Here is a 23,524-nt window from a genome sequence, read left to right on the forward strand (position 1 = left end):
GGTTTCCCTGCCTTGAGGCTCTCTCCCTCCTCCACGCGCTCAGTCCTTCCCACTCTGCCGTCTCCTCCAGGAAGTCTTCCCTGATTTCACTCTTTCTGAGCTCCTGCAGGGCCTGTTACCACTGTCTACTGGGCGTGGGAGGGTGGGGGGCAGGAATTCTACAGAAGCTCTTCACTTAGGCCCTGAGGTGGGCAGGCCTCCTGGGAACCCTCCCCCAGTGCCCCCCTTCTGCTCCCTGGCCCAGATTCTCCTTCTCCCATGCTTGCTGTGATCTTCCAGGACAGGAGAGGGGGAAACCAGAGCAGCCTGGGATCCGGAGGGGCGTCTCTGCTGCCCCTCAACCCCGCCCTTGAGAAGCTGGGGAAGGAGGCAGTGTGGTTTAGTAGTTGAGTCCTAAGTTCAAGAGCCAGAGAGCTTGAGCTCGAATCCCAGCTCTGAGATGCTCTGGCTGTGTGACCTTGGGCTAGTTACCTAACCTCTCTGAGTTTCAGTTTCCACATCTGCAAAAAAAAAAAGAAGAAGAAGAAGCAGACAACAGTCCCTGCCTCTTAAGTCTGCAGGGTTGCAGGCCGGGCACCGGCGCTCACTGAATGCACCTGGCCCATCTCCCCTCCAAGCCCTTGCTCTGGTTCCCTTCTCCCCATTCTCCCTGAGTTTGCTCTAGCAAGGCTGATAAGTTGACCAAGGTTTTTCCACTCCTGCCCTTTTCCACATGCTGTTTCTACTACCAGGAAGGCTCTTTGGGTCTTATCCACCTTTTTTTGGCCTTATTTCTCTTGCCAGGTGGTGCTGGTGGTAAAGAAGAACTCGCCGGCCAGTGCAGGAGACATAAGAGATGTAAGCTTGATTCCTGGGTCAGGAAGATCCTGTGGAGAAGAAAATGGCAACCCACTCCAGAATCCTTGTCTGGAGAATCCCATGGACAGAGGAGCTTGGCAGGCTACAGTCCATGGGGTCGCAAAGAGTCAGACACGAGTGGAGTGACTTGTCCCTCTTGCCCTGAGGGACTTGTGCCCTCTTGCCTTGATCTTGCTGAGACAGCTTAGCGACACTCCTGAGTGGCCTTCCTTGAGACTCCTGACGGCCATTCTCCCGGCCAGGGGGGCTCAGGGCCCCTTCTCAGAGCCGCCCTGACAGCCTGAGGGCATTGGTCCTTGGGATGACCTCCCCACGGGGGAGCCTCCTGCTCCTCTGGCGTCCAAGCAGCAGGGGAAGGCGTGCTTTCAGCAACCCTCACGGAGGCCTGAGTGCCTGATTTCCGGAGACAAAGGTGATTTGGGGCAAGCGGGGCTCCCTGGCAGCCCCCTCCTTCCTGCCCCAGCTTTATTTTGGTTCTAGAATCATTCCAGTCGACATACTTGGTCCCCACCACGCCCATCCAGGTGCAGAGTCAGCATTTCATGCAGTTAGGGGAGGGGCGGAGGGGGTCCAGAAGGGGGGGTACATGACACGGCCTGCAAGGCAGAGCCACTGGGTTGAATAATGGAGGGTCTCCCAGGCTGCAGGGGCTGGCCAGCTGCGTGTCCCCAGGCCCTGGGCTGGCCTGGGGCACGCAGACCTCCACCCAGTGGACGGCCTGGCCTCAGGGCTGGGCCACAGCCGTGTCAGGTGGGGAGAGACACTGTCTGGCCTCCAGTCCTGTGACCACCCCGGGGCCCCCCAGCCTCACTGGGGGCCCCTCAACCTACTTGGGTGAGCCTGGGTCTCCAGAGGCAGCCAGCCGGAGAACCCACCTCTCACCCGAGGGTGGGCCCGGGGGCATGTTTCCTCCCCCTCCATCCCTGTGGCCTGGGGGCCCCTCCCCACCCCTCAGGGCAAGAGGCGCACCTCCCGCCTGCTTCTCTGGGGCTGCCTTGGTGACGCCTAGAAGGCACGCCTCCCCTCCAGCTAGGGTAGGGTAGGGTAGGAGCTAAAGACTCCTGTGAGCCTGTAACAGCCCCACCCTGGCATCCAGGCTGGAGCCCCCTGGGGTGCCATCCACACAGCAGAGCACCCCCTCCCCACAGGGCTGAAGCTGGGCTCCCCTGAAGCCACAGCCTGCCGGCCTCTTCTCTTGCCCCAGAGCTCCGTCCTGGCCTTAAATGTTTCTCCTGATGGCTTTCCCCCTGTCAACCCCTTGCCTGAGAATCTCAGGGTCTGCTTCTGGAGCTCAGCCTCGGACATCTGGTGTTCTGATGGTTTGAACTGGGCTCCAGAGCCACCTCCTTCCTTCCCTGGGCTTCAAACCTGTCCCCCCACTCCATCCTGACCCCCCTCAACGTCCTCCCCGACCACCGCTCCTGCCACCCCTTCTCCAAGGTCCCGCCCCGGGGACTCCACCTCGTCCTCCCAGGAACCTGTGCCCACAGAGGCCTCGCCCAGGCCCCCAGCAGTCTGTATTCTGTCCACCCCATTGCCCCCCAGCCCCCCTCAGCTGAGGCGTCTCTTTTCCCCACAGGGCCTGGCCTGGAGGGATGCCAACCAACATGGTGGAGCCAGTGCCTGATTTGTGTGGGGCTAGACACAGATCTTGGGTTGCAAAGAGTCAGACATGACTGAGCGACTGATCTGATCTGATCTGAAACACAGATCTGGGTTGAAAAGAGTGGAGGGTGTCCCAGGCTGCAGGGGCTGGCCAGCTGCGTGTCCCCTGGCCCTGGGCTGGCCTGGGCTGGGGCTGGGCCTCTTTGGATCCCTGGGCCTTATGAGGGTTATGGTTATAGGGATTAGATTTCACAGAGGATGAGGCTGGAGGCGCTGTGCCAGGTGGCCTGCGGGCCACCGCTTGGCCTGGTCCCTCGGTCCCTCCTCCTGCCCAGAGAGAGGCCCTTGTGTCCACGGCAGCAGGTGGAGGACTGCGTTTGTGGCGCGGTCACAATCCTACCCAGCTAGGCCAAGGCTGGGCTGTGGCCCGGGACTCAGCTCTCTCCCTGCCCCTCCCAGTGCAGCTCCCATGTTGCCCCCCACTCCCCCCGGTCCCTCTGAGCCCTCCACAGGTCCTGGTGGCAGGGCCGCCATCTGCACCGAGCAGATCACCGGGGCAGGGGGATCTCGTTCACGTCACCCCAGCCTGTGCCTCGCACAGCATCTGGCCCCCAAGACTCACAGGGTCCCTGTGCACGGCTTCCCAGCAGGGGTGGGGTGTGGGGAGCTCTGAGAGGCCAAGGCCCCCGCAGGCCGAGGGACAGACCTGCTGGGGATCTGAAAATGGGAGCACAGGAGGCCGATGCCTGGCTGTGCTCCCAGGGTCCCTGCCCAGCCACAGCCGGTCCTCAGTGGGAGACAGCCCTGGGTCCCCTGACATCCAGCCAGGCCAGTTCCTCCACCGCAGCCTGCACAGAGGGATCATGATGGCTCACGGGGACTCCACCGGGGACCCCAGCGTTCATAGTTCCAGCCAGATGACAGAGAAGGGTGTCAGAGCTCGGCTCGTGCCGGTCTCCAGTGCCCGCCCTGGCCCTGCCTGGCTGTTAGTTTCGCCGGACGGGGTGCCACATGGACACAGGCCTGCGCAGCGTGGCCAGCATCTGGTTCCAGTGGGTGGTGCCCATGCCACTGGCTGACGGCCCGATGATGACATGGCCCACGTTGTCCCCACGGCCGTCACTGCCGCTCTCAGCCACCGTCACACGGAGAGACAGGTCCTGGGGAGGAAGTGACATGGGTGTTGGGGACCAGGGGCGATGCCAGAGGTCCCCCATGGCCCCCAGACCCCAGCCAGGTGCCAGGCACGGCTCCCCTGAATCTTCACCTCTGACCTGTCTGACCCCACAGCCCCGCCCCAATGCCTGCTTGGTGGGTGACCTTGGGTAATGACTTGGGCTCTTTCTACCTCAGTTTCCCCATCTCTAAAACGGTGGTAATCATAGTTCCTATCCGTTCCAGGAACAAAACGAGTTAAAAGTGTACAGTCAGAGCGTTATGGATGTCTGATGTTGTGCCTGAGATAATATGTTGGACTCATAATTTAGGAAGGGAGGAAAGAAGTTGCTTGAGATCAAAGTAGTGAAGCTGAGACTGGAACCCAGCCGGACTTCTCTCCTTCCTCTCCCCCAGCCCTCAGCACCCCCTCACCCCGCTTTGTCCCAAGAGTCAGCCCGCTCCAAGAGGCTGTGAAGCAGGAGAAGTGTCAGGATGACCTCCCAGGGGAAGCAGGGGGCAGAGGGGTGGCCTGCCCCAGGAGAGTGGAGGGGAGGACCAGCCAGGGACGCTGAGATGTCTGCCTGGATTTGAAACACCCAGAGTGAGGCAGAGTTCTGGGTTTTCAAATTCAGACAGTGTCCCAGGAAGGGAGACCAGGGGATTTCTGTATAGCCCCAGGGCCAAGGGGCAGGTTTGGGCTTAAGGCACAAAAAAAGACGGATGGAAGGAAAGAGTAAGAGAAGGTGATGAGCTCCCCGTCCTCTGCGGCAGGCAAGCCAGCTTACCAGCATGGCCCAGGCCACATCCTCTGCAGTCCTCCCACCCTTGGTCTGGGATATCTGTGCTGGGAAGGGGGTCTCCCTGGAGAATATTGCCTTCTGAAGGCCAAGGGCCTCTGGGGAGGTCAGCCAGGCCTCGGTAGGCAGAACCTCAGGAGACTGGGGGCCTGACCTCCGGGCCTTGGCCCAGCCCTGGCTCATCCCTAGGGCTCCCTGGGAACTGTCTTCCCCCAGATCTCAGCTTAGCTATCCCCACCTGCCAAGCCGAGCCTGACTGCCAAGGTCTGGGTGTTCCTTGTGGGCTGGCACTGTCTGGGGACTTCCCTGCTTATCCGCTGTGAGCTCCCAGGAAGCTGTGCCCGTATCCCCGGCACCCACCAGAGGGCAGGTACCTAGCGGGTGCTCAGTACATGCTGCTCGACTAGAAAGGGGATGACTTAGGGCCAACCATCACCGCCTGCAAGAGGCCTGAGGATCGAGGCTGGAGGGAGTGGAGGGCCCCTCCCCTGTGCTATCCCCCCTCACCTGGAGCACAATGGCTGGCACAGAGAAGATCATGGCTTCATTGAACACTGGGTTAGGGTCGTCCCTCTTCACAGCTGTCTTCTTTTTGCTCATCTTCCTCCCATCCTGCAGCAGGTACACCTTGACAAAGGGATCTGTGGGTAGGGAGGGGGTGGGGTGAGGGCCAGTGGCACACTCACTTGGCATAGACCTGCCCATTCACGGCAATGCACTGGTTCCAAACTCCCCAAGAATTCACCATTTTTTTTTAAACAAAGCTCTTTGGCTGTGCCAGATCTTAGTTGCAGCAGGCACGATCTTCAATTTTCTTTGTGGCCTGTGAACTCTGAGTTGCGACATGTAGGACCTAGTTCCCTGACCAGGGATCGAACCTAGACCGCCTGGATTGGGAATTCAGAATAGTAGCTGCTGGACCACCAGGGGAGTCCCCCCAAACCTTCACCATCACCATTCTCTCCTGAAGTTCTGCCATCAGTCCTTGATTTCTTTCCTATTTTACAGATGAGAAAACTGAGGCTCACACGCACGTCAAGAGAGGAGCTGAGCTTTGGACTCTGGCAGCCTGCATCCCAGCCCATGTGCACGCTCCCCTCGCATGATGCTGGGGGAGCTCCTCAGAGCCATCATTTTTCACTCTATAAATGGCCCAAACGCAAACGTCAGCTCTGAGTCACCCGGCGCCCAATCAGTGGAGCCTGACTCAAGGACGTGCGGCTCTGGAATAACGAGTCGCTATCTGCTCGTCACTTACCACCCACTGGGTGTCCTTGCTACACCTGCCGGGACCAAGGGTCCCCCAGGCTCCCAGTCAGGCTCCTGCAGCCCCCAGAGACGTCAGGCCCCGCCTGATACCCACACCGACTCAGTGGCCCTGGTCCCCGTTTGGGATCTGGGATGCAGTCCAGCCTCTGGGATTGCCCACTGTGGTTTCACAACCAGTGCCCCAGCCTCCTGCTCTCAGAGTCACATCCCTCCCCCAGGAGCTCCCTGTCCCCGTCCATGGGTCCCATGTTTCCTCAGCTAGATTAATCTTCCCACCATGCAGAGCTCCTGAGCCCAGCCTAGGCCAGAGATGGTGAGCCTGGCGCTGGGCCCTACACCTGCTGATGCCCCCAGGTGCCCAGGGCTTAGCAGCTAGGGTGCAGCTCCCACCTGCCACACAGAGGAGAAGCCAGGCAGCCAGCGGGGCCTTACCTGCCGTGGTCTTGTCGTTGGCCCAGATGAGATTCTTGGCTTTCACCACGACCACGGTAAGGCGCTCGGCTGTTGGGAGGTAGCTGAGGGACAACAGGATCTCGCCCACAGCGTCAGCAGCCTGAGGACGAGTGTGTGGCTCAGAGGGCTTCCGCCCTTCCTTCTCCATTGAGAAGTTGCTGCTCTTGGGGCTCTTTACCCCAGGGCACCAAGCTGGTGGGATTGAGAGAGGGACCCCTCCCCTACTGCATGGCACCCTCCCCACCTCCCACAGGGTGTGGTCCGGCCTTGGAAGGAGGACCAGAGGTTGCCTGTCAAATGTAGCAACAAACGCATTCCCTCATTCCAGACCGAAGAAATCATTCTGTGGTGGTAGCGCTTAGAGGGTCCCAGTGGACTGGAATGAGCAGATCCTTTGCTTCAATATTGGCTCAGATGGTAAAGAATCTGCCTGCAAGGCAGGAGGCCTGGGTTCGATCCGTGGGTCAGGAAGACCCCCTGGAGAAGGGAGTGGCAACCCACACCAGTATTCTTGTCTGGAGAATTTCATGGACAGAGGAGCCTGGCGGGCTACAGTCGATGGGGTCGCAAAAACTGAGCGACGAACGCTATCACATTCACTTGCTTGAATAACAGTGATGCTCACCAAGCACTGCTACACTTAGGAAGTTGAACTTCAGCTTGGCCTGCGTCTGAAATAACTCACTGGAGGGCCAGAGAGCTACTTCCCAAACAGAACCTCTACACGAGTAGAGCTTCTTAAGGTTTGGTGGTAGGAGCAGCAGAAGAGCTGTAAGCAGTGGTCAGGGAGCCATTCATTTGCACGCAGTAACCTGAGTTTCTTTGAATGTTGCTCTCTTTCTCTAATCTCCTAAAAGTGAAAGTCTCTCAGTCATGTCCAACTCTTTCCGATCCCATGGACTATATAGTCCATGGAATTCTCTCAGCCAGAATACTGGAGTGGGTAGCCTTTCCCTTCTGCAGGGGATCTTCCCAACCCAGGGATCGAATCCAGGTCTCCTGCACTGCAGGCAAATTCTTTACCAGCTGAGCCACAAGGGAAGCCCAAGAATACTGGAGTGGGTAACCTATCCCTTCTCCAGCGGATCTTCCTGACCTAGGAATTGAACTGGGGTCTCCTGTGTTGCAGGCAGATTCTTTACCAACTGACCTAATCTCCTAAAGATGCTGGCACTCAGGCTGTTTTGAGGACAGTGGATTCCCTCATCTAAAGTATACACCCGTGACGCCATCCTGGCACATGCAGGTGGGCAGACCAACCTTGTTCTGGTCCTGCAGGTAGAGCCAGCCGCTGAAGGGCTGTAGCGGGAGGTCGAGGACAGACAGCTTCAGCTCCACCACCCCCGTGCTCACATTCCTCTCATCTTCATCGATGCCAAACACCGAAAACCGCAGGCTCTTCTCCTCCAGGGCTGCGGGGTCCAACGGGATGGAGAACTTCTCATCGAAGAAGATGGAGTAGGCATTCCTCTGGATCTGCAGAGAGGAAGGGTGGTGGAAGGAGGTCTGATGCTGGGGAAGAGGCGGCAGAAGATGCCAGAGGGGCCATGGTAGGGAGAGAGCACTGGATGGGGGAGTCCGGAGACCTGGGCTACCATCAGGCTCTGTTGACCCCACACCTCATTGTCAATCCTTTCTTTGGTGGCTCAGCCCTGATGATATAAAAGCCCCCTGTCTTCCTCTCAGAGGTGGGCATCTCGTGGGCTGGCATTCAAAGCTTGACAAGCTGACCCCAACTAATTCCCCTCCTCAGTGCCCATGGCTCCACAGAACCCTTGCCAAGTGCCAGCTGAGATGGCCATCTTTTTGGCACATGTTCAAGTCCAGCCCTGGGGCCAGGCATACAGTGAGGAGGGATAACTGTGAAGCTGAGAGCCTTAGATGTCCAGCCCCCATGGGGCCTGGCCCAGGACGGTCTGAATGTCATGGGGCAGATGGATGGATGGAATGATGAGGCCAGGTTGGGAAGACTCTGTTTCTAAGCCTAGTCCTGCCTGGTGGGCGCCACTGGCCTCCTCCCAGGAAGCCGTGGGAAGTCCCCCGGGCAGGTGCATGAGCAGGCCCTGCTCCCCACTCCGTGGGGGGCTGCCTTAGTCACTGCCTGGCGATATTTTAAGAGAGGAGCTGTCATCCCTGGTACCTCGCCTGAAGCTGGGGAGCTGCTCCTCTATTCACTGGGATTGGCTGGGCTGGGGTGCTAAGGCGCCTGCATTTCTGGGAATAAACCTGTCGGCACCTCCAAGTGTCCTAAGCCACACTCTCTGGTCACGCTCTGGGCTGAGGATAGGCTCTTACACCACCCTGGGAGCTACATCCCTGACCCGGTCACCTGCTCAAGCATCAAGGGCTCCCCCCCAGTCAGACAAAGCCCACCTCCTGATCCTGACCCTGGCATTCAGGCTCTCCATGATCTTCAGCCCTAAATTCCTTCCTCTGGCCAAACCAGCCTCTTGATTGTCCCCTGCCCATAGGAGTGCAGGCTCCCTGATCACCCATGTACTCTATGGGAATGTAGATGGAGAACTCTGGGGTCGAGTTCTGGATCTCCAGCTCACTTGCTGGGGTTCTCGTGGGCAAAGGACTTCCATGAGCCTCAGTTTCCTCATCTGTAAGATGCCCTCAATCCATCCCCCATCCCTGGGGCTAATGAGAGGGATGCAGATGGGCCGGGTGCTGTGGACTAGGTTCTCAGTGCACATCAGGCTGTGGCGGCAGCTGTCAACCTGTCCCCTCAAGGGATGGACCCAGAACCACCCAGGGTCCTCCAGGCAGCTGAGGCCACAGGCAGCATGGCTCTGGGCTCAAGAGAAACACTTCACGGTCCTGACAGACAATCCATGGAGAGCTGACCAAGGACTGGGCTCATATATATATATATATATATATATATATAAGGAAATGACAACCCACTCCAGTATTCTTGCTTGGAAAATCCCATGGACAGAGGAGCCTGGCAGGCTATAGTCCATGGGGTCGAAAAGAGTCGGACATGACTAAGCACTGTATATATTTGGCTGTGCTGGGTCTTAGTTGCAGCGTGTGGGATCTAGTTCCCTGCTGTCAAACCCAGGCCCCTGCTTTGGGAGCACAATCGTAGCTGCTGGACCACCAGGGAAGTCCCAGGACTTTGCAGATATTAATGCATTCCTTCCTCAAACATGATGATGCCCATCTGACAGATGGGGAAACTGAGTCACAGAGTGTTGAAGTGACTCACTCCAAGTCACACTTCAAGGAAGCAGAGAAGCAGGATTTGAACCTAGGCAGTCAGGCTCCAGGGCGCTGCTCCTAACCATCCCCTGGACTGCCTCTTTGAAGCCGGCCTCCCCTTCTCAGCCCTACGTTGGTTCTAGACCCTGCTGGAGTGAGGGGGCAGGGTGGGACAGGAGGGGAATGACAGTCTTCACCGCTGAGCACGGGAAGCAGGACTGGACACTGGGCCCTGGACCTCAGACTCCTGCTGTGGTCAGAGGCCGTGCTGGGCTGACCTTGTCCGCTGGTGCCGGGCAGTATGGCGGCTCGTGTAGACCTTGCTCTCTCTTGGCAAGGCAGGGTGCCATCTGGAGCGGAAGCCTGGAGCAGGTTGCTGGGCCCCTCTTCGTGCCCTTTCCAGCTTACTCTGCACCCTCCCCCCCACTGCTTTCAGCCCCAGGAGCTGACCTCCCAGGGCTACATCGGCAGGCTCCCTTGGGGTTGGCCAGGAGGGGTCACTGGAGGGAAAACAGAAGCTGGAGGGAGGTCAGGGTGCTTATTCCCCCAGTCCTTCTCGGCAGGATGGCTACGAGTTGACCACGCCCCTTAACCAAAGGACATAGTCCTTATCCAGATGGCTCTCGGCACACAGTGGTCTCTGGGTAACTTCCCCTGCCCCCATCCCCTCGGACCAGGGTACCACGCCATCCGGGGTCGCCCTACATACCACCACAGCTTTATAACAGTCCTGTTACCAAACCCTCCCCAAATGAGCCAGCATGAACCTGTCATCCCTTCCCTGCCAGGACCTGAAGCGGACACAATTGACAAATGGACAATTACACTGGATTCCTGTGGTAGGTTTGCTGGAGGCCCCAGACTCTCCGGTCTGTCCTCCCTATAGCCAGCACCTTCCACTCTGGGATCAGCGTCCAAACTCTCTAGCGCCCTCCTCAGATCCTGCCTGGCCCAGCAGCCCTGCCTGCCTGGGCCCGACTCCTGCGAGCCCGGGGGCACACCCCGCCCCGCCCCCACCCTTTGCCCCGCCCCCAAGCCTCCACTCACCCGGGAAATGCCCACGATCTGCTCGTCCGGCAGCAGGCTGACTCGCATGAAACAAGACTCGAAGCTGGCTTCCTCCCGCTCCAGGAGGTCCTTGCCTTGCAGCACAGCCACGTGGAGGGTGTGGGAGGCGGCGTCGTAGTCCATGCTCACCTCCACCTGGCCCAGCGTGAAGTCCTGCCCGAAGTTGTTGCTCACGGAGGAGACGGAGTTCAGGGAGTCGGCCGACTGGGATTTCCGGAGGGTGCCGTAGGGGGCCAGGTCCAGCTCCCGGCCCATCAGCTCCAGGGGCCCCAGCTCGCTGATGCTTTCAAAGGTGTCCTCGATGCTGAGGCTGCCTTTGCGACTGGGGGGCCCCCTAGAGCTGGCGCGCTGCGCATTCCAGGCCGGCACTCTCTAGGGCGAGAACGGGCATGGGAGCATCGGGGGGCAATAGGCTTGGTCTTGAAGACATGTGGTTAGTCCCATTCACGCAAGACACCTCCTAGCTCTCCTTTTGCAAAAACGGGGCATGCCTTAGAAACATCCTTCTTTAATATTATTTCATGTTACTTAGTTTTCTCTCTCTATCCAAGATACAAGAGAGCCTTTTCTCAAAATGTTTATTATATGAACTGAATTTCATTAATAAAGATGTTCACTGAGATGATGTGTATGAAAAGGAAAAATAATTAGCAATCTAAGTGTCCAGCAGAGGGGAATGGAGAAGAAAACTAGACACAGACACTCAACAGACAATGGAGCAGCCTCCAAGGAAGCTGAGAAAAAGTCCACCATAAGAGAAAGCTTTCATGCTGGATAACACTAACTCTAATAGACAAATTTTTCTTTTCTCTAAATTGATCTTGGGATTTGAGAAAACAAAAGCTTGTGTACAGTAAGTATGTCCCTTGGTGGTGGTCCTCGTTACCGTATTTTTTAATGGCTCCATTAATTTGCTGTTAAGTGGATAGCCATAGTTTATGTTACTATTCCCCTACTGCTGGACATTTATCTTGTGTCTCACAGACGTGAACCAGGAAGCACTGAATAGCTTTCTTAAAATCTCAACTTAAAGGACACAGTCCCTTTGACAGCTTTTGACACATATTTCCAAAACGCTCTTTGAAAAAGTTGTGCCAATTTACAGTCCTCCCAACAGAGTAAGAGAACATTCCTTCCAAAACCTCAAATGAGTGAAGCATGAGGGGCCCTTGTCTGGTAACAGGTTCTGGCTGTGCTTTCTGGAACTCTCCATGATGTTAGCAAAATCCTCTGCCAAGTGTCAAGTGATGAAATGTTTAGCAATATGTAGAGAGCCCTAAAAATGTTTACACTCCCTGATACAGTAATTTCACATCTGGGCATCTTTTCAAAGTACATAATTCGACACGAAGACAAAGTTTTACATATAAACCACTTACTGTATTATTTATGGTGGCATTTAGTAAATCATGGCACATACATAAAAAAGAATCTTATGCAGTCATTAAAATGATGTTTTTGATCAACAATATGAGAAAGTGCTTCAACTTTAAGTGAGATGAAAAGAGTAGGGTGTTAAATTCTATGGAGAAATGACATCCATTGTATAAAAACTATGCATGGAAAAAAGATTGGGGCGGGGCCTAGATTTAAAATATTGGAAAATAATTCACAGTAGCCTGCCTCTGGGTTGCGGCTTTTGGGGAGGTTTTTCTTGTTTTTATTTTCCTGTATTTTTCACAGGATGGTGGGGAGGATTTGTTTGGGGGTTTTTTGCTTTGCTTTTAAAATTTGGCCACACCACATCACTTGCGGGATCCCAGATTACCCAGTTTACGCAGGCACGCAGGCCGGGGGAGTGAAGGCACAAACTCCTAACCCCTGGCCCACAAGGGAATTCCCAGGGGTGTTTTAAATGGAAAGCATTCATTCATTCACCAAGTATTCATTGATTACCTAGCTGGGCTCTGTTGGAGATGTGGAGGAGGACAAAGGACCCTGTCACAGGAGGAAATTAACCAGCAGCGAGTTGGGGAGGGAGTGAGGTCAATCCTGAGAGTGGATGGTGGAGGCGGGGGCGGGGGCTGTGCACCCACGAGCACAGAAGCCTCACCTTCTGCCTGGCCTCCGCGTAGGTCTCGCCATACTTCTGCTGAAGGTATCTGTAGTCATAGTTTGGGAACGGGGAGGGGCTGGGGAAGCTCCCCGACGTCCAGAGCTTCCACAGGCTCACGGCTGCAATTCCCAGCAGAGCCAGTGCCCCAGCGGCATAGACACCCACCTCCCAGTCAGGGGGGCTCTTGATGACTGAAGGCAAGAGCAGAGTAGTCTCTCATTAATGGGCCTTGGGGCCTCTCAATCATTATACATCCCCACCAGGGAGTCCCCAGTTCAGCACCGACTTGCTTATTCATTGAATATATATATATATATATATATATATTTAGTCTTTATTGAATTTGTTATGATGTTACTTCTGTTTTATGGTTTGGTTTTTTGGCTTTGAGGCATGTAGGATCTTTGCTCCCCAGCCAGGGATTGAACCTGAACCCCTGCAGGTGAAGTCTTAACCACCAGGAAAGTCCCTGAATAAATATTTATTTATTCAGGTTTCGTGCTGGCTGCTGGGGGTCCGGTGTTGAACGAGATATACACTCTCTAATTCCTGCTTTTGGCCACTTTCCACAAAAACACGTTTCTAGCAGGAGCGACACTTGGTTAGAGCAGGTGAAGAGCTGCGAACAATAGTTAAATATTCCTTAGGCTTTACACGGATAGGGTTGTTCTTGCCTCTCTGAGTTCTCTCAGCCTTCAGAGGACTGCTGCTTCTGGATAATCAAAGCAGACTTTTGGGATCTGGGGGGAAGCGGAAGGGGGCTTGGGGGAGAAAAAGAAATGATCCCCCTTTATGCCTCAACCTTCATCAAGAAGAACCCAATGTCTATCAGTCGATGAATGGAAAAATAAAATGTAGTACCTTCTTACAGTGGAATATTATTCATCAATAAACAGGAATGAAGTACTGATACATGCTACAACATGGATGAACCTTGAAAACATGCTGAGTGAAGGGAGCTAGTCCCAAAAGACCTATGTTGTATGATTCTATTTCTATGAAATGTCCAAAATAGGGAAATCTCTACAGACAGAGAGTAAATTAGTGTCAGGGGCTGGTGGGGGACGGTGGGGGGTGTGCAGTATGGGGATTCTTTTCGGGGTGATGAATATATTCTAAAAATTGATTGTGCTCATGCTTGCACAATAGACTACAGCCCACTGAACTGTACCTTTTAAGTGAGTGAGTGTACGGCATGTGAGTTTCATCTCCATAAAACTATTACTGGAAAACAAACAACATACAAATACAAACACTCCAGCCAGAAGTGAGAGGTGGCTGTAGGCTGTGCAGGGCTCAGGGACAAATCTAGATGCTCAGATGCTTTTTGTGCACTGGTGAGTCAATAACTTCCCTTATCTGAGCCTCACTGTCCCCAAATGGTAATTAACCACCCCCTCAGCTGTGCTGGGCAGGTCCTCACCTAGCACAGTGCTTGGCCCATGGCAGAACCATAAATGTTAAGTCACTCTACTGGGAAACCTGGCTCTTCAATCCCCCAGAGAAGTCAATGAGATAGTAAGGTTCATTTTGCAAAAGACTGAACTGTTGGCAAACACAATCCTCTAAAGCATTCTCAGTGTTGCCTCTACACTGGATTCGACTGGGGACACCCAGGCACACAAGAACTTGCCCAAGGTCACAGAACCAGGAAGGGGTGATGCTGGGACTCCAGTTCTGGCAGCCAGACTCCAGAGCAAGCATGGGTAACCACTGCCCACCCGGCCTCTGCCTGCACAGGTCCCCAGCAGCAGGGTGCAGAGACGTGAGGAGGGTGTTTCAGGAGTGGAGGTTTCTCATCACACAGCCGTTGAGCACTTACTATGTGCGAGCACCCCCTGGAGCCCCAGGCTCAGTCCCTTAAGTGGGTCACAGTCCCCGGGGTGGGCAAATCCATACAGGACAGTGATGGGTGTCATGATGAGAACAGCCCAGGAGGGTTTTGCAAAGAGGGACGCCCAAGCTGGGACATGCAGGAGCAGCAAGGAGTGTGCAGCCAAGGGACTTCCCTGGTGCTCCAGTGGCTAAGCCTCTCCGCTCTCAATGCAGGGTGCCGGGGTTCGATCCCTGGTTGGGGAGGAGGCCCGTGTGCAAAGCTCAGAGAGTTCAGAGCACCGGGTTAACAGTGAAGGAAGGAGGCATTTGGGGCGGAATCATGCAGCGCTGGGAGGCCCCAGCCCACCCCCGCTGTGCTGAAACCAGCCAGCTCCACCAGAATTTACAACACTCACTCCAGAGAAGGGCAGGGCCCAGCCTTCAGCCCTGGCATTTATCCAGCTCTCAGCACCCTACAGGGTCCCGTCCTCCACTTTGGGGATCTTCCTGACCCAGGGATTGAACCCAGGTCTCCTGCACTGCGGTCTGATTCTTTACCATCTGAGCCACCTGGGAAGTCTCTAGAGGGGAACTGAGGCTAACAGAAGCTAAAGAACACATCTATTAATATTTCTGGGCTCAAGGCCACTGGGGTGAGAAATGGAGAGTCTGGTGTAGGTGCCTCGGCTCCCGGAGGCCACCTCGCCTCCCTGGCTCCTGTCTCCTCATCCAGAAAGAGGGCATGACACCAAAATCACCCACCATCTGGTGCATCCGGTGGTCCCCCTTGGGGGTGGGGGCATGGTTATTCTAAGGGAAAAATCTCAACAAGTTTCCTGTCTGCAGTGAGTCAGCGAGTCTGTATTTATAACAGCAGAAATCTGAAAACAGCCCCAAGGTCTGACCAAGGGGGCCAGTGGGGGCCAGTGGCGCTGTCTCAGGAGGGACTGTCACTGGGCTTTGAGAATGACAATTGAGGTCATCAAGACATCGCCGTGGCAATGCAGAGAACTGTCTCAGGCATTGTTAAGAGAAGAAAAAAAAATCAATCCCCAACACGGTATAACCACATGATTTTGATGTAAAAATCACACAGTGTGTAGGCAAGGGCTGGGCAGACCAGAGAGAGGAGAGAAGAGGCAGAAGAAACGCAGATGGAGAGACAGCGAGCAAGCCTGTGTGCTCCTGACTTCTGTTGTGAGAATGCAATTTGTGGGATAAATAAAACCACAACAAGGAGCTATGGAGGGCCCAGAGCGGGCCAGGCTCTCAGGGAGTCCAGTGAATGGGGGAAGGGAAGGGGCCGGACCTGGTGACTGGAGGGTGAGGGGTGTGTGTGTGTGTTGGGGCGGGTAGCGGGGGGCGGGTCTCCCACGCAGACGCACAGGCAGCCCAGCAGGCTCACTGGGGCCTGGGTGCTGGCAGGGGGCGGACACAGTCCACACAGGCAGTGGACATGGCAAGGGGGCTAAGCATCACCAGGCTCCCCTGAGAGTGAGGATCCCGGGGGCTGAGGGCCTGAAGCCAGCACCCTGGTTGGCACAAATGGGGGGCAGGACAGACAAATCCCCAGGAAGCTGACATGAAACTATGACAGTTAATGCTCATTTATTTATTCATTTTATTGCGTACCAGGACCGTATGGGAAGAATTCCCCTGGTGAAGTGAGGTCTGAGCTGAGACCAGGAATGAAGAGAAGCAGCCTTAGGAATAATTGTTCCCTCACTTTGCCAGGCTCTGTTCCAAATACTTTCTGTATATTAACCCACTGAGTCCTCAGAACAACCCTGAGAGGATGGTTCTATTATTATCCCTATTTTACAGACTGGGAAGCTGAGAGATAGACAACCTGGCTCCAGCTCTGTGCTCGTAATCTCATATGGGTCTTGAGCACTCAGCCAGGCAGAAGCAGCGAGCGCTCCAGGTGAAGGCACAGCATGTGGGGCGAGAGCCGTGTTTGCACAGTTGGGCACTTCACACATGTTAGCTCACAGAGGCTGGCAGCATCACCCCCAGTTTACAGATGAGTAAGTAGAGGCTCAGAGAGGTTTCATCACTCACCGAAGGCCACTCCAGGGCCTGGGCCAAGGCCTGTGAGCCTGCAGGTGGAAAGTGAAAATTCCTGGCTGGGAGTTGGGAGAGGTGGTCTGCCCTTCAGCTCTGCCCTGGGCTGGTTGGGGACTGAGCTAGGGGCTGAGCTAGGGAAGGAGGTGGAGGGATAGGGAGCTGTGGCCTGGGAGACCTGGGTCCATGTCCTGGGTCTGTTACTTGGTCACTGTCCCTTTCCTTAGCCTCCCTTCTCCCGTCTGTAAACGGGCAGGGGAACAGAAGGAGAAAATATGGCGAGTGCATTTCCGCTGTGACACCATCCGCCATCAGCCTGAGTGCGTCTGGTGTCTTGAGGCTGTTCCCAAGGGAGCTGCCTTTGCTCGACAGCAGACTAGACTGGACGACCACTGAGTTCAGTATCCTATGCATCTAATATCAGCCTTCCTGGTTTTCCCTGCATTTGGCTCCAGAAACGGCCCTAGGGCAGTGGGTTCCACACGGCAGGCTCAACCTTAGGGAGTAGCAGGACAGGGGCCTCCTGGGGGATGCCCTCAAGTCCTTCCACAGGAAGGCAAGCGACTGGAACAGACAGAAGAGACCTCAGACTGGTCCCAATCCAGTGTGAAAGCGATAGTGTCAGTTGCTCTGTCGTGTCCGACTCTTTGCAACCCCATCGACTGTAGCCTGTTAGGCCCCTCCATCCATGGAATTCTCCAGGCAAGAATACTGGAGTGGGTGGCCCTTTCCCTTCTCCAGGGCATCTTCCCGACTCAGGGATCGAACCCAGGTCTCCCACATGGCGGGTAGATTCTTTACCATCTGAGCCCCCAGGGCTGTGTGACCTCGGGCAACTCTCTGACTATCCTTATCAGTAGAACGGGGCTGTTACTGGGGTCCCACTGACACCCCTACCCCGGGCCTGGCGGGAGGGTCCTGTGAGATGGCTCACTGGCCGCTGGGACTCACCGCTCAAGTGATACTCTGCCACGTCCACAGCCATGCCGCCTGCCGCCGGGGGTGAGACTGGAAGGGAGCAGAGAGTCAGTGGAGGGGGCTTCAGAGGTCACCACCCCCCCGCCACGCCACACATGCCCAGCATCCAGTGCTCACACTCAGGTGGAGGGGGCCTGGGCAAATGTAGTGGGCTTTTATTTATTTTAAACTTTTCATTTTGTATTGGGGTATAGCTGATGAGCAAACAATGTTGTAATAGATGCAGGTGAACAATGAGGGGACTCAGCCATACATGTACATGGATCCATTCTCCCCCAAACCTCTGTCCTATCCAGGCTGCCACATCACACTGAGCAGAGTTCCATGTGCTATACAGTAAGACCTTGTTTGTTATCCATTTAAAATACAGCAGTGTGTACACGCCCATCCCAAACTCCCTAACTATCCCTTCCTCCGATCCTTCCACCCCCTGGCAACAATAAGCTCCTTCTCAGCAATGGCAACCCACTCCAGTACTCTTGCCTGGAGAATCCCACGGATGGGGGAGCCTGGTGGGCTGCTGTCTCTGGGGTTGCACAGAGTCAGACAAGACTGAAGTGACTTAGCAGCAGCGAAGTCTATGAGTCTGTTTCTCTTTTGTAAATAAGTTCATTTGTATCATTTACAAGTAGCAGCTTTTTAAAATAGCATTTTATTTCTTTTTGGCCACTCCGTGTGGCTTTTCAGATCTTAGTTTCCAGACCATGGACGGAACCTGGGCCCTCCTCAGTGAAAATGTGGAATCCTAACAAACCACTGGACTTCCAAGGATGTCTCTAACAAATAGCATAGAAAATGTACCTTAAAAAAAAAAAAAAAAAGTAGTGTTTAAAGCACTTTTCAAGCACTCTGAAACCTCATTTCAGAGTTCTTATTGTTCAGTCGCTAAGTTGTGTCTGACTCTGCGATCCCACGGACTGCAGCACGCCAGGCTTCCCTGTCCCTCACTATCTCCTGGAGTTTGCCCAAGTTCATGTCCATTGAATCGGTGATGCTCTCCAACCATCTCATCTTCTGCCACCCTCTTCTCCATTTCAGGGCTGCCAGACGCAAAAAATGTAAGATGCCCAGGGACATGTCAATTTCTGATTGATTGTTGGTAAAAGTATGTCTAAATAGTGCATGGGACATGCTTATACTAAAAAAAAAAAAAAATTCCCTATTTATCTGAAACTCAAAAGCCACCAGCATCCCATATTTGTATTTGCTAAATCTGGCAACCCTATTTCATTTCCATCCTACCAACAACAGGCTGACCATCAGCAACTTGGTTACTCATTACAGCGGCCCCCTCAGGTGTTCCCCAGGACTGAGTTCAAATGCTTTTGTTTAAATTGAACCGGAAATACTACATTTCTGCAATATTCTGTTATCAGTCCTTTCTCTGCTTAGGACAGTTTCCTCCCCATCCTTTACTCTCAAGTTTTACGAACCACTGAAGGTTTGATTAAGTTATTCTAGAAAGGTCTAGAAGCTCATACAACCCATTACCTGAAGCCAGGCGACTGATCATGGTTTTATTACTGTGTTTGCTAACAAGTAAACTGGCTCACAGACAGGTTCTAAATGGGGTGGGGGTTTGGTAAAGGAAGGCTGGGGTGATCTGTAAGGATCTCAGCTCAAGGGACACGGAGGACAGGATAGTTTCCACCCTCTGCGTTCCTTTGGGGTTCTGAGAGGTGGTTACAAGCAGGTGAGTTGGGGTGCCTGCGGGTTGGGGGGTGCGGATGAGGTGGGTGGTCAGACCTTCAGAGTGTCTGTCTACCCAAGGGCAGCTGCTTTTCTGTTCCCACAGGAAAGCCAATCTAGCCTGGCTAGATCTTCTGAAAAGCCAGATAATGGTATTTGTTTAACGTGCAGTTTCTTGATTTTTAAATGTTGCAAACAATTCACAAAAAATCTAAACACCATTCAGTAGAAAGTAAAAGCTCCTGGGTGGTAACCTGTTTACAACTCCTCAAGGATGCTGTGGGCTCCCGTTGGGACTGGGGTCCAATCAGGGAGTGAGCATTTTCTAGAATCCTAGGGTTCTCCCCAATTTGTAGCTTTGAAGTCAAGAAGCGGGGTGCCTTGATCCAGACAGGGTATTCCAGCACATGTGGAAGTGCAATGGGTCCCAGGGCAGGAGGCCTAGAAAAGTCGGGGAGGATAGGGCTCTGGGGCGAAGCCTGCCCAGGTCCACAGACAGCTCCTTGGTCCCTCCCAGTTCCCTGACGATGTCCCTACTCCCATGGTGAGATGTAAGTTGTCATGGTGATGGGAGGGCCATAGTAACCAGGAAGGGCTTCACCCATGCCAGTTCAAGTGGAAGCTCATTCCTGGAACCTGGGCTGGACATGGTGATAAAGACCTTGCCAAGTACTTCTTAGACTCAAGCGGTAAGCACTTTGCATATACATTACCTCATTTAATCCTCTAACAACCCCTTGAGGTAAGTACTATTATTATCTCTGGTTTGCAGAAGAGAGCCCTGAGGTAGGGAAGTGAAGTCATTTGCCTAGGCAACACAGCTAGGAAACTGTTCAGTGCAGGCCATTCTGTTCCGCACTTGCTCCCTAACCCCTGTGCCTTGCTGCAGGAGGGCATAGTCTTTCAAAAGGTGTCTGAGAACCTGCCGGCCAAACCCGGCACTGTGTACACGCCCGAGGTAACAAGAATTAGGTACACGCCCTAATTCCTGGCAGAAGGGGTTCTGGGTATGTTGAAACACACATGTTAATATGAACACTCATGTCCCGGCCTGCCTCTGTCTTGCTGGGAATCTGATCATATTATCGGCTTTAGTTCCCGCTTACCTGGCCCAAGCTGACTTCCTGCACTGGGACAGCCCATGCCAGCAGCATATTAGAGTGAGCTGAGGACATCTTAGTGGCAAGTTCCTATAGTTGGGGACAGAACCCTGTATCTGCCATATTGGGCGTCTGACTGTCAAGAAGAAGTCTTTCTGAGGCTCCCACATGACCCACCCTTCCCCCTCCCCTCATCACAACACCCCGGGAGCTGTGCATTCACTGAAGGCACCAATGACTCTAGGCTCAGCCAGGCCAGAAGGTCACACAGAGAACCTCTGTGAAGGGGCGGAGGCCAAAGCACCTCTGCCTGAGAGGAGGGAGGAGAGGAAACAGAGAGGCTGAGGTTCTTGGGAGGAGGGCAGCCTGAGAAAGCTTTGAACCCCAGATTTTCCCCCTCACTAGCTCTGAGCCTCAGTTGTCCCATCTATAAAATGGGGTTTATGACTGCCTTATCAGGGTGTCAAGAGGGAGGAAGGAGAAGGAAGTGAGGTGGGGTTTGGCAAACCTTAGCTGCTGTGATTATTAGCCTGTAAATGGTCCAGTGAAAGTGAAAGTGTTAGTTGCTCAGTTGCGTCCGACTCTTTGCGACCTCATGGACTGTAGCCCACCAGGCTCCTCTGTCCATGGCATTCTCCAGCTAAGAATACTGGACTGGGTAGCCTTTCCTTTCCTCAGGGGATTGAACCCGGGTCTCCTGCACTGCAGGCAGATTCTTTACCATCTGAGCCACCAGGGTCCAAAAGGCCCCCAAGCCCCCTACTTTGAGCAGTGGAATCGTGTGGGCAGCACTGCCAGCCTGCAGATGGGGTATGTTTGTCTCAAAGTGAGTTGGCAGCATTCAAACACTGGGGAGAGTTCCCATTGAAAAATGGGTTTGTTTATAAGAAAATAGATTTTCAGCTTCCCTTTAAAAGTTAAATTTAGGAATAATGGGTCTCAGCCTCCCCCACCCCAGAGCCAGAGCCAGAGGTGAGTAGGCTGCGCCCTTCAGATGGGGCATCTGCTCTTTGGACCTGGCATCTTCTACCCTCGCATTCACTTCCAGAACCTGCTGGCCCCTGGAAGCATCTCAGTTCATGAGCGTGGTAAGCAGGCTTTTGGATGAGTTAGGGAAGGTTCAGAAAGGTTAAGTGACTTGCCCAAAGCTGCACAGCCAAGAGGGATGGAGCTGTGCCTGCCATGCCATCCAGCACCTTGTCTATTAGTAGCCACAGCCCCGTATGGACTTCAAAGATGCCTTCCCCATGGCCTTGCTCAAAACCCCTAGGGAGCAGAGCCTGTCCTCATTCCCACTCCACAGAGGATGAAAGTGAGGCTCAGAGAAGGTCAGTGACTCTGCCCAAGGTCACCAACCAGTAAGCAGAGAGCTGAGACCGAGCCAAAGCTGGCTCTGCAGCCAGCGCCCTTCTTAGTGGCTTTACTTACCACTCCCAAGACCCTCTGACCCCATCCCACCCACTACGACAACCTCAGCAGACTCCTGCTGGCAGCCTGGAGGTTTGTCAGGCAGAGGGGCTGCGGCTCCAGCTTGGAACAAGATGCTGACACGGCACACCCGAGGCCAGGGCAGCCCGTGACTAGAGCTGCCCTGAGTTCTGACACGCAGGAAATGGGGCACAGCGGGGGTGGGTCAGAGCCATTCCAAACCCTCATTTGAACCTCGTTCTGACACCCTTCATCACTCCATCCATTCATTCTGGCCCCAACTCTCCAAAACCTAAATTGCAGGGAGCTTGCTCACTGAAAACCCCTCTAAGTTCAAATGCAGTCTTAATTATACCTACCCAGCAACACCTACCTTTTGCTGTAAGAATCAGACATAGTCCATGCTAACTGCCTCCCATGGTGCCTGGCTCGTCGTATGCAAGTGATATAAACCTGACCACTGAATGGGTAAACGGATCTCCCTTTGACAGATGAGGAAGCCAGGCTGGAGTCACTCAGCCTATGAGTAGCAACACTGGGACTGACTCCAAGGTGCGATGGATCTGGGCCTGGGCTCCTGGCCACCATGCCACCTCCTAAGCAGGCCTTTCGGGGGTGGAGATGGGTGGGAAGACCTACCACGAGACTTACTGGAATCTGACCACGAGTTGAGGACCCCTCCTGGGCTTATCAAGATGTGGCTTTCCAGGAATTTGGTGACTCTGGCAGGGGAGGGGCTCCCCCTCACCCCATGTCCTTGCTCAGTGCCCTGAGCTAGCAAGCTTTTGGCTCCCTTCACCCGGAAGCCAGCAGGCAATGGGAAGGATCAGGGGGTGGGGACAGGGGAGCCCTCAATCTCTAAGACTGGGAGCCTCTTTAGGAGCTCCAGGTTTGAGATTCTTTTCAGGGGCTCCCTCCCACTTTCTGGAATAACCATATCCTGCCACCGTCCCCTCCCTAAAGCCCACAAAACCACAGTACAAACAGGAGAGGGTGGTGGGAGCTGGCATTTCCTGGGCACATTTGTGTGCTGAGTTCTGTACCAAGGGCTCACCAGGTGTTATTTCAGCACACCCTCCCTGCTGCCCTCTGAGAGGGCTGCTCCTCTGCCCAAGGCACTGGTAAGAGCACTGAAGGGCAGGACGCTACTTGCCCGTCGTCACGAGCGCTGACGAGAAGCAGGGTCCAAGCTGGAACCCCAGGCTGGGAGACCCCACTCTCCCCAAGTTGCTTGGGGAAGGCTTCAGATTTCAGGATGGGGAGGCCAGGGACTTGGGTCTTGACCCTTCTCCAGACTGGCTGTGTTTCTTTTGGTGAGTCTCATGCCCTCTCTGAGCCTCAGTTTCCCTACTTCTAGTAGAGGCATAGCTGCCGCTGCTGCGGCTGTCCAGCCTGTTACCCGCTCCCTGGCTTCGGGAAGAGGTGCACATTCCAGGGTACAGGCTTGCCAGGTGCTTTGTGGGGAGGGTAGCCTCATTGGCTGGGGGGGGGCACCCAGTCCCTCTGCAGCCCATGGAAGAGGGGTCACTAGGATGGCTGGCTAAGGGATCCTCCACCCACAGGCCTGGCTCCAGGTACCCCTGTTTGGCCCCAGCTCCCCCCCACCTTCAGCCCAAATCTACAGCCCCAGGACCTCGAGACTGGCAGGCTTCCTCTCCCAAAATGCAACGGCATCAAAGGTTGGCAGAGAGACCCTGGACAGCTCCTCACCCAGGCTGGTGATAGCAGACAGAGGCCGAGGATCCTCTTGGTTCCCCGGGGGCCTCCTGGCAATGGGGTGCGACATGGGGCATTTCCTGAAAACCCAGCACCTATGCTGCGGGGACCCCCAGGATATTTGGGGACCGAAGTGTTGGGGGGGGTGACCCTGGAGCTGGGAAGGAGGTGCGAGGCGGGGCCGGGGCAGCGGGGGCAGGCAAGGCGCTGGGAGCGTGAGAGGTGTGCGTGCAGCGCGGGCGCCGGGGAGGCGTGTAAAT

At 54.7% G+C, this 23,524-nt stretch overlaps 1 protein-coding gene across 1 annotated transcript; it reads right to left on the bottom strand.

Moving 5' to 3' along the window:
• Window positions 1–3,449: 3,449 nt before the first annotated feature.
• Window positions 3,450–17,338, bottom strand: SYT12 (synaptotagmin XII). The gene is made up of 7 exons (XM_010837718.1): window positions 17,305–17,338; window positions 12,472–12,665; window positions 10,398–10,790; window positions 7,401–7,616; window positions 6,120–6,240; window positions 4,926–5,059; window positions 3,450–3,623 (listed from the first exon to the last, which is right to left on the bottom strand). The coding sequence occupies exons 1-7, from the start codon at window positions 17,336–17,338 to the stop codon at window positions 3,450–3,452; spliced, it is 1,266 nt and encodes a 421-aa protein (XP_010836020.1).
• Window positions 17,339–23,524: the final 6,186 nt, after the last annotated feature.

This window comes from Bison bison, unplaced genomic scaffold (assembly GCF_000754665.1).
Source record: "Bison bison bison isolate TAMUID 2011002044 unplaced genomic scaffold, Bison_UMD1.0 scf7180017864080, whole genome shotgun sequence".
Lineage (NCBI taxonomy): Eukaryota > Metazoa > Chordata > Mammalia > Artiodactyla > Bovidae > Bison > Bison bison.

Excerpts from the sequence above, each read along its gene's own strand:
- SYT12 (XM_010837718.1), bottom strand. The coding sequence starts at position 17,338 with ATGGCTGTGGACGTGGCAGAGTATCACTTGAGCG. Across the intron at positions 5,060-6,119 it reads CAACGACAAGACCACGGCAG|ATCCCTTTGTCAAGGTGTAC; the intron begins GTAAGGCCCCGC and ends CCCTACCCACAG. Across the intron at positions 3,624-4,925 it reads TGCCAGCCATTGTGCTCCAG|GACCTGTCTCTCCGTGTGAC; the intron begins GTGAGGGGGGAT and ends CTTCCTCCCCAG.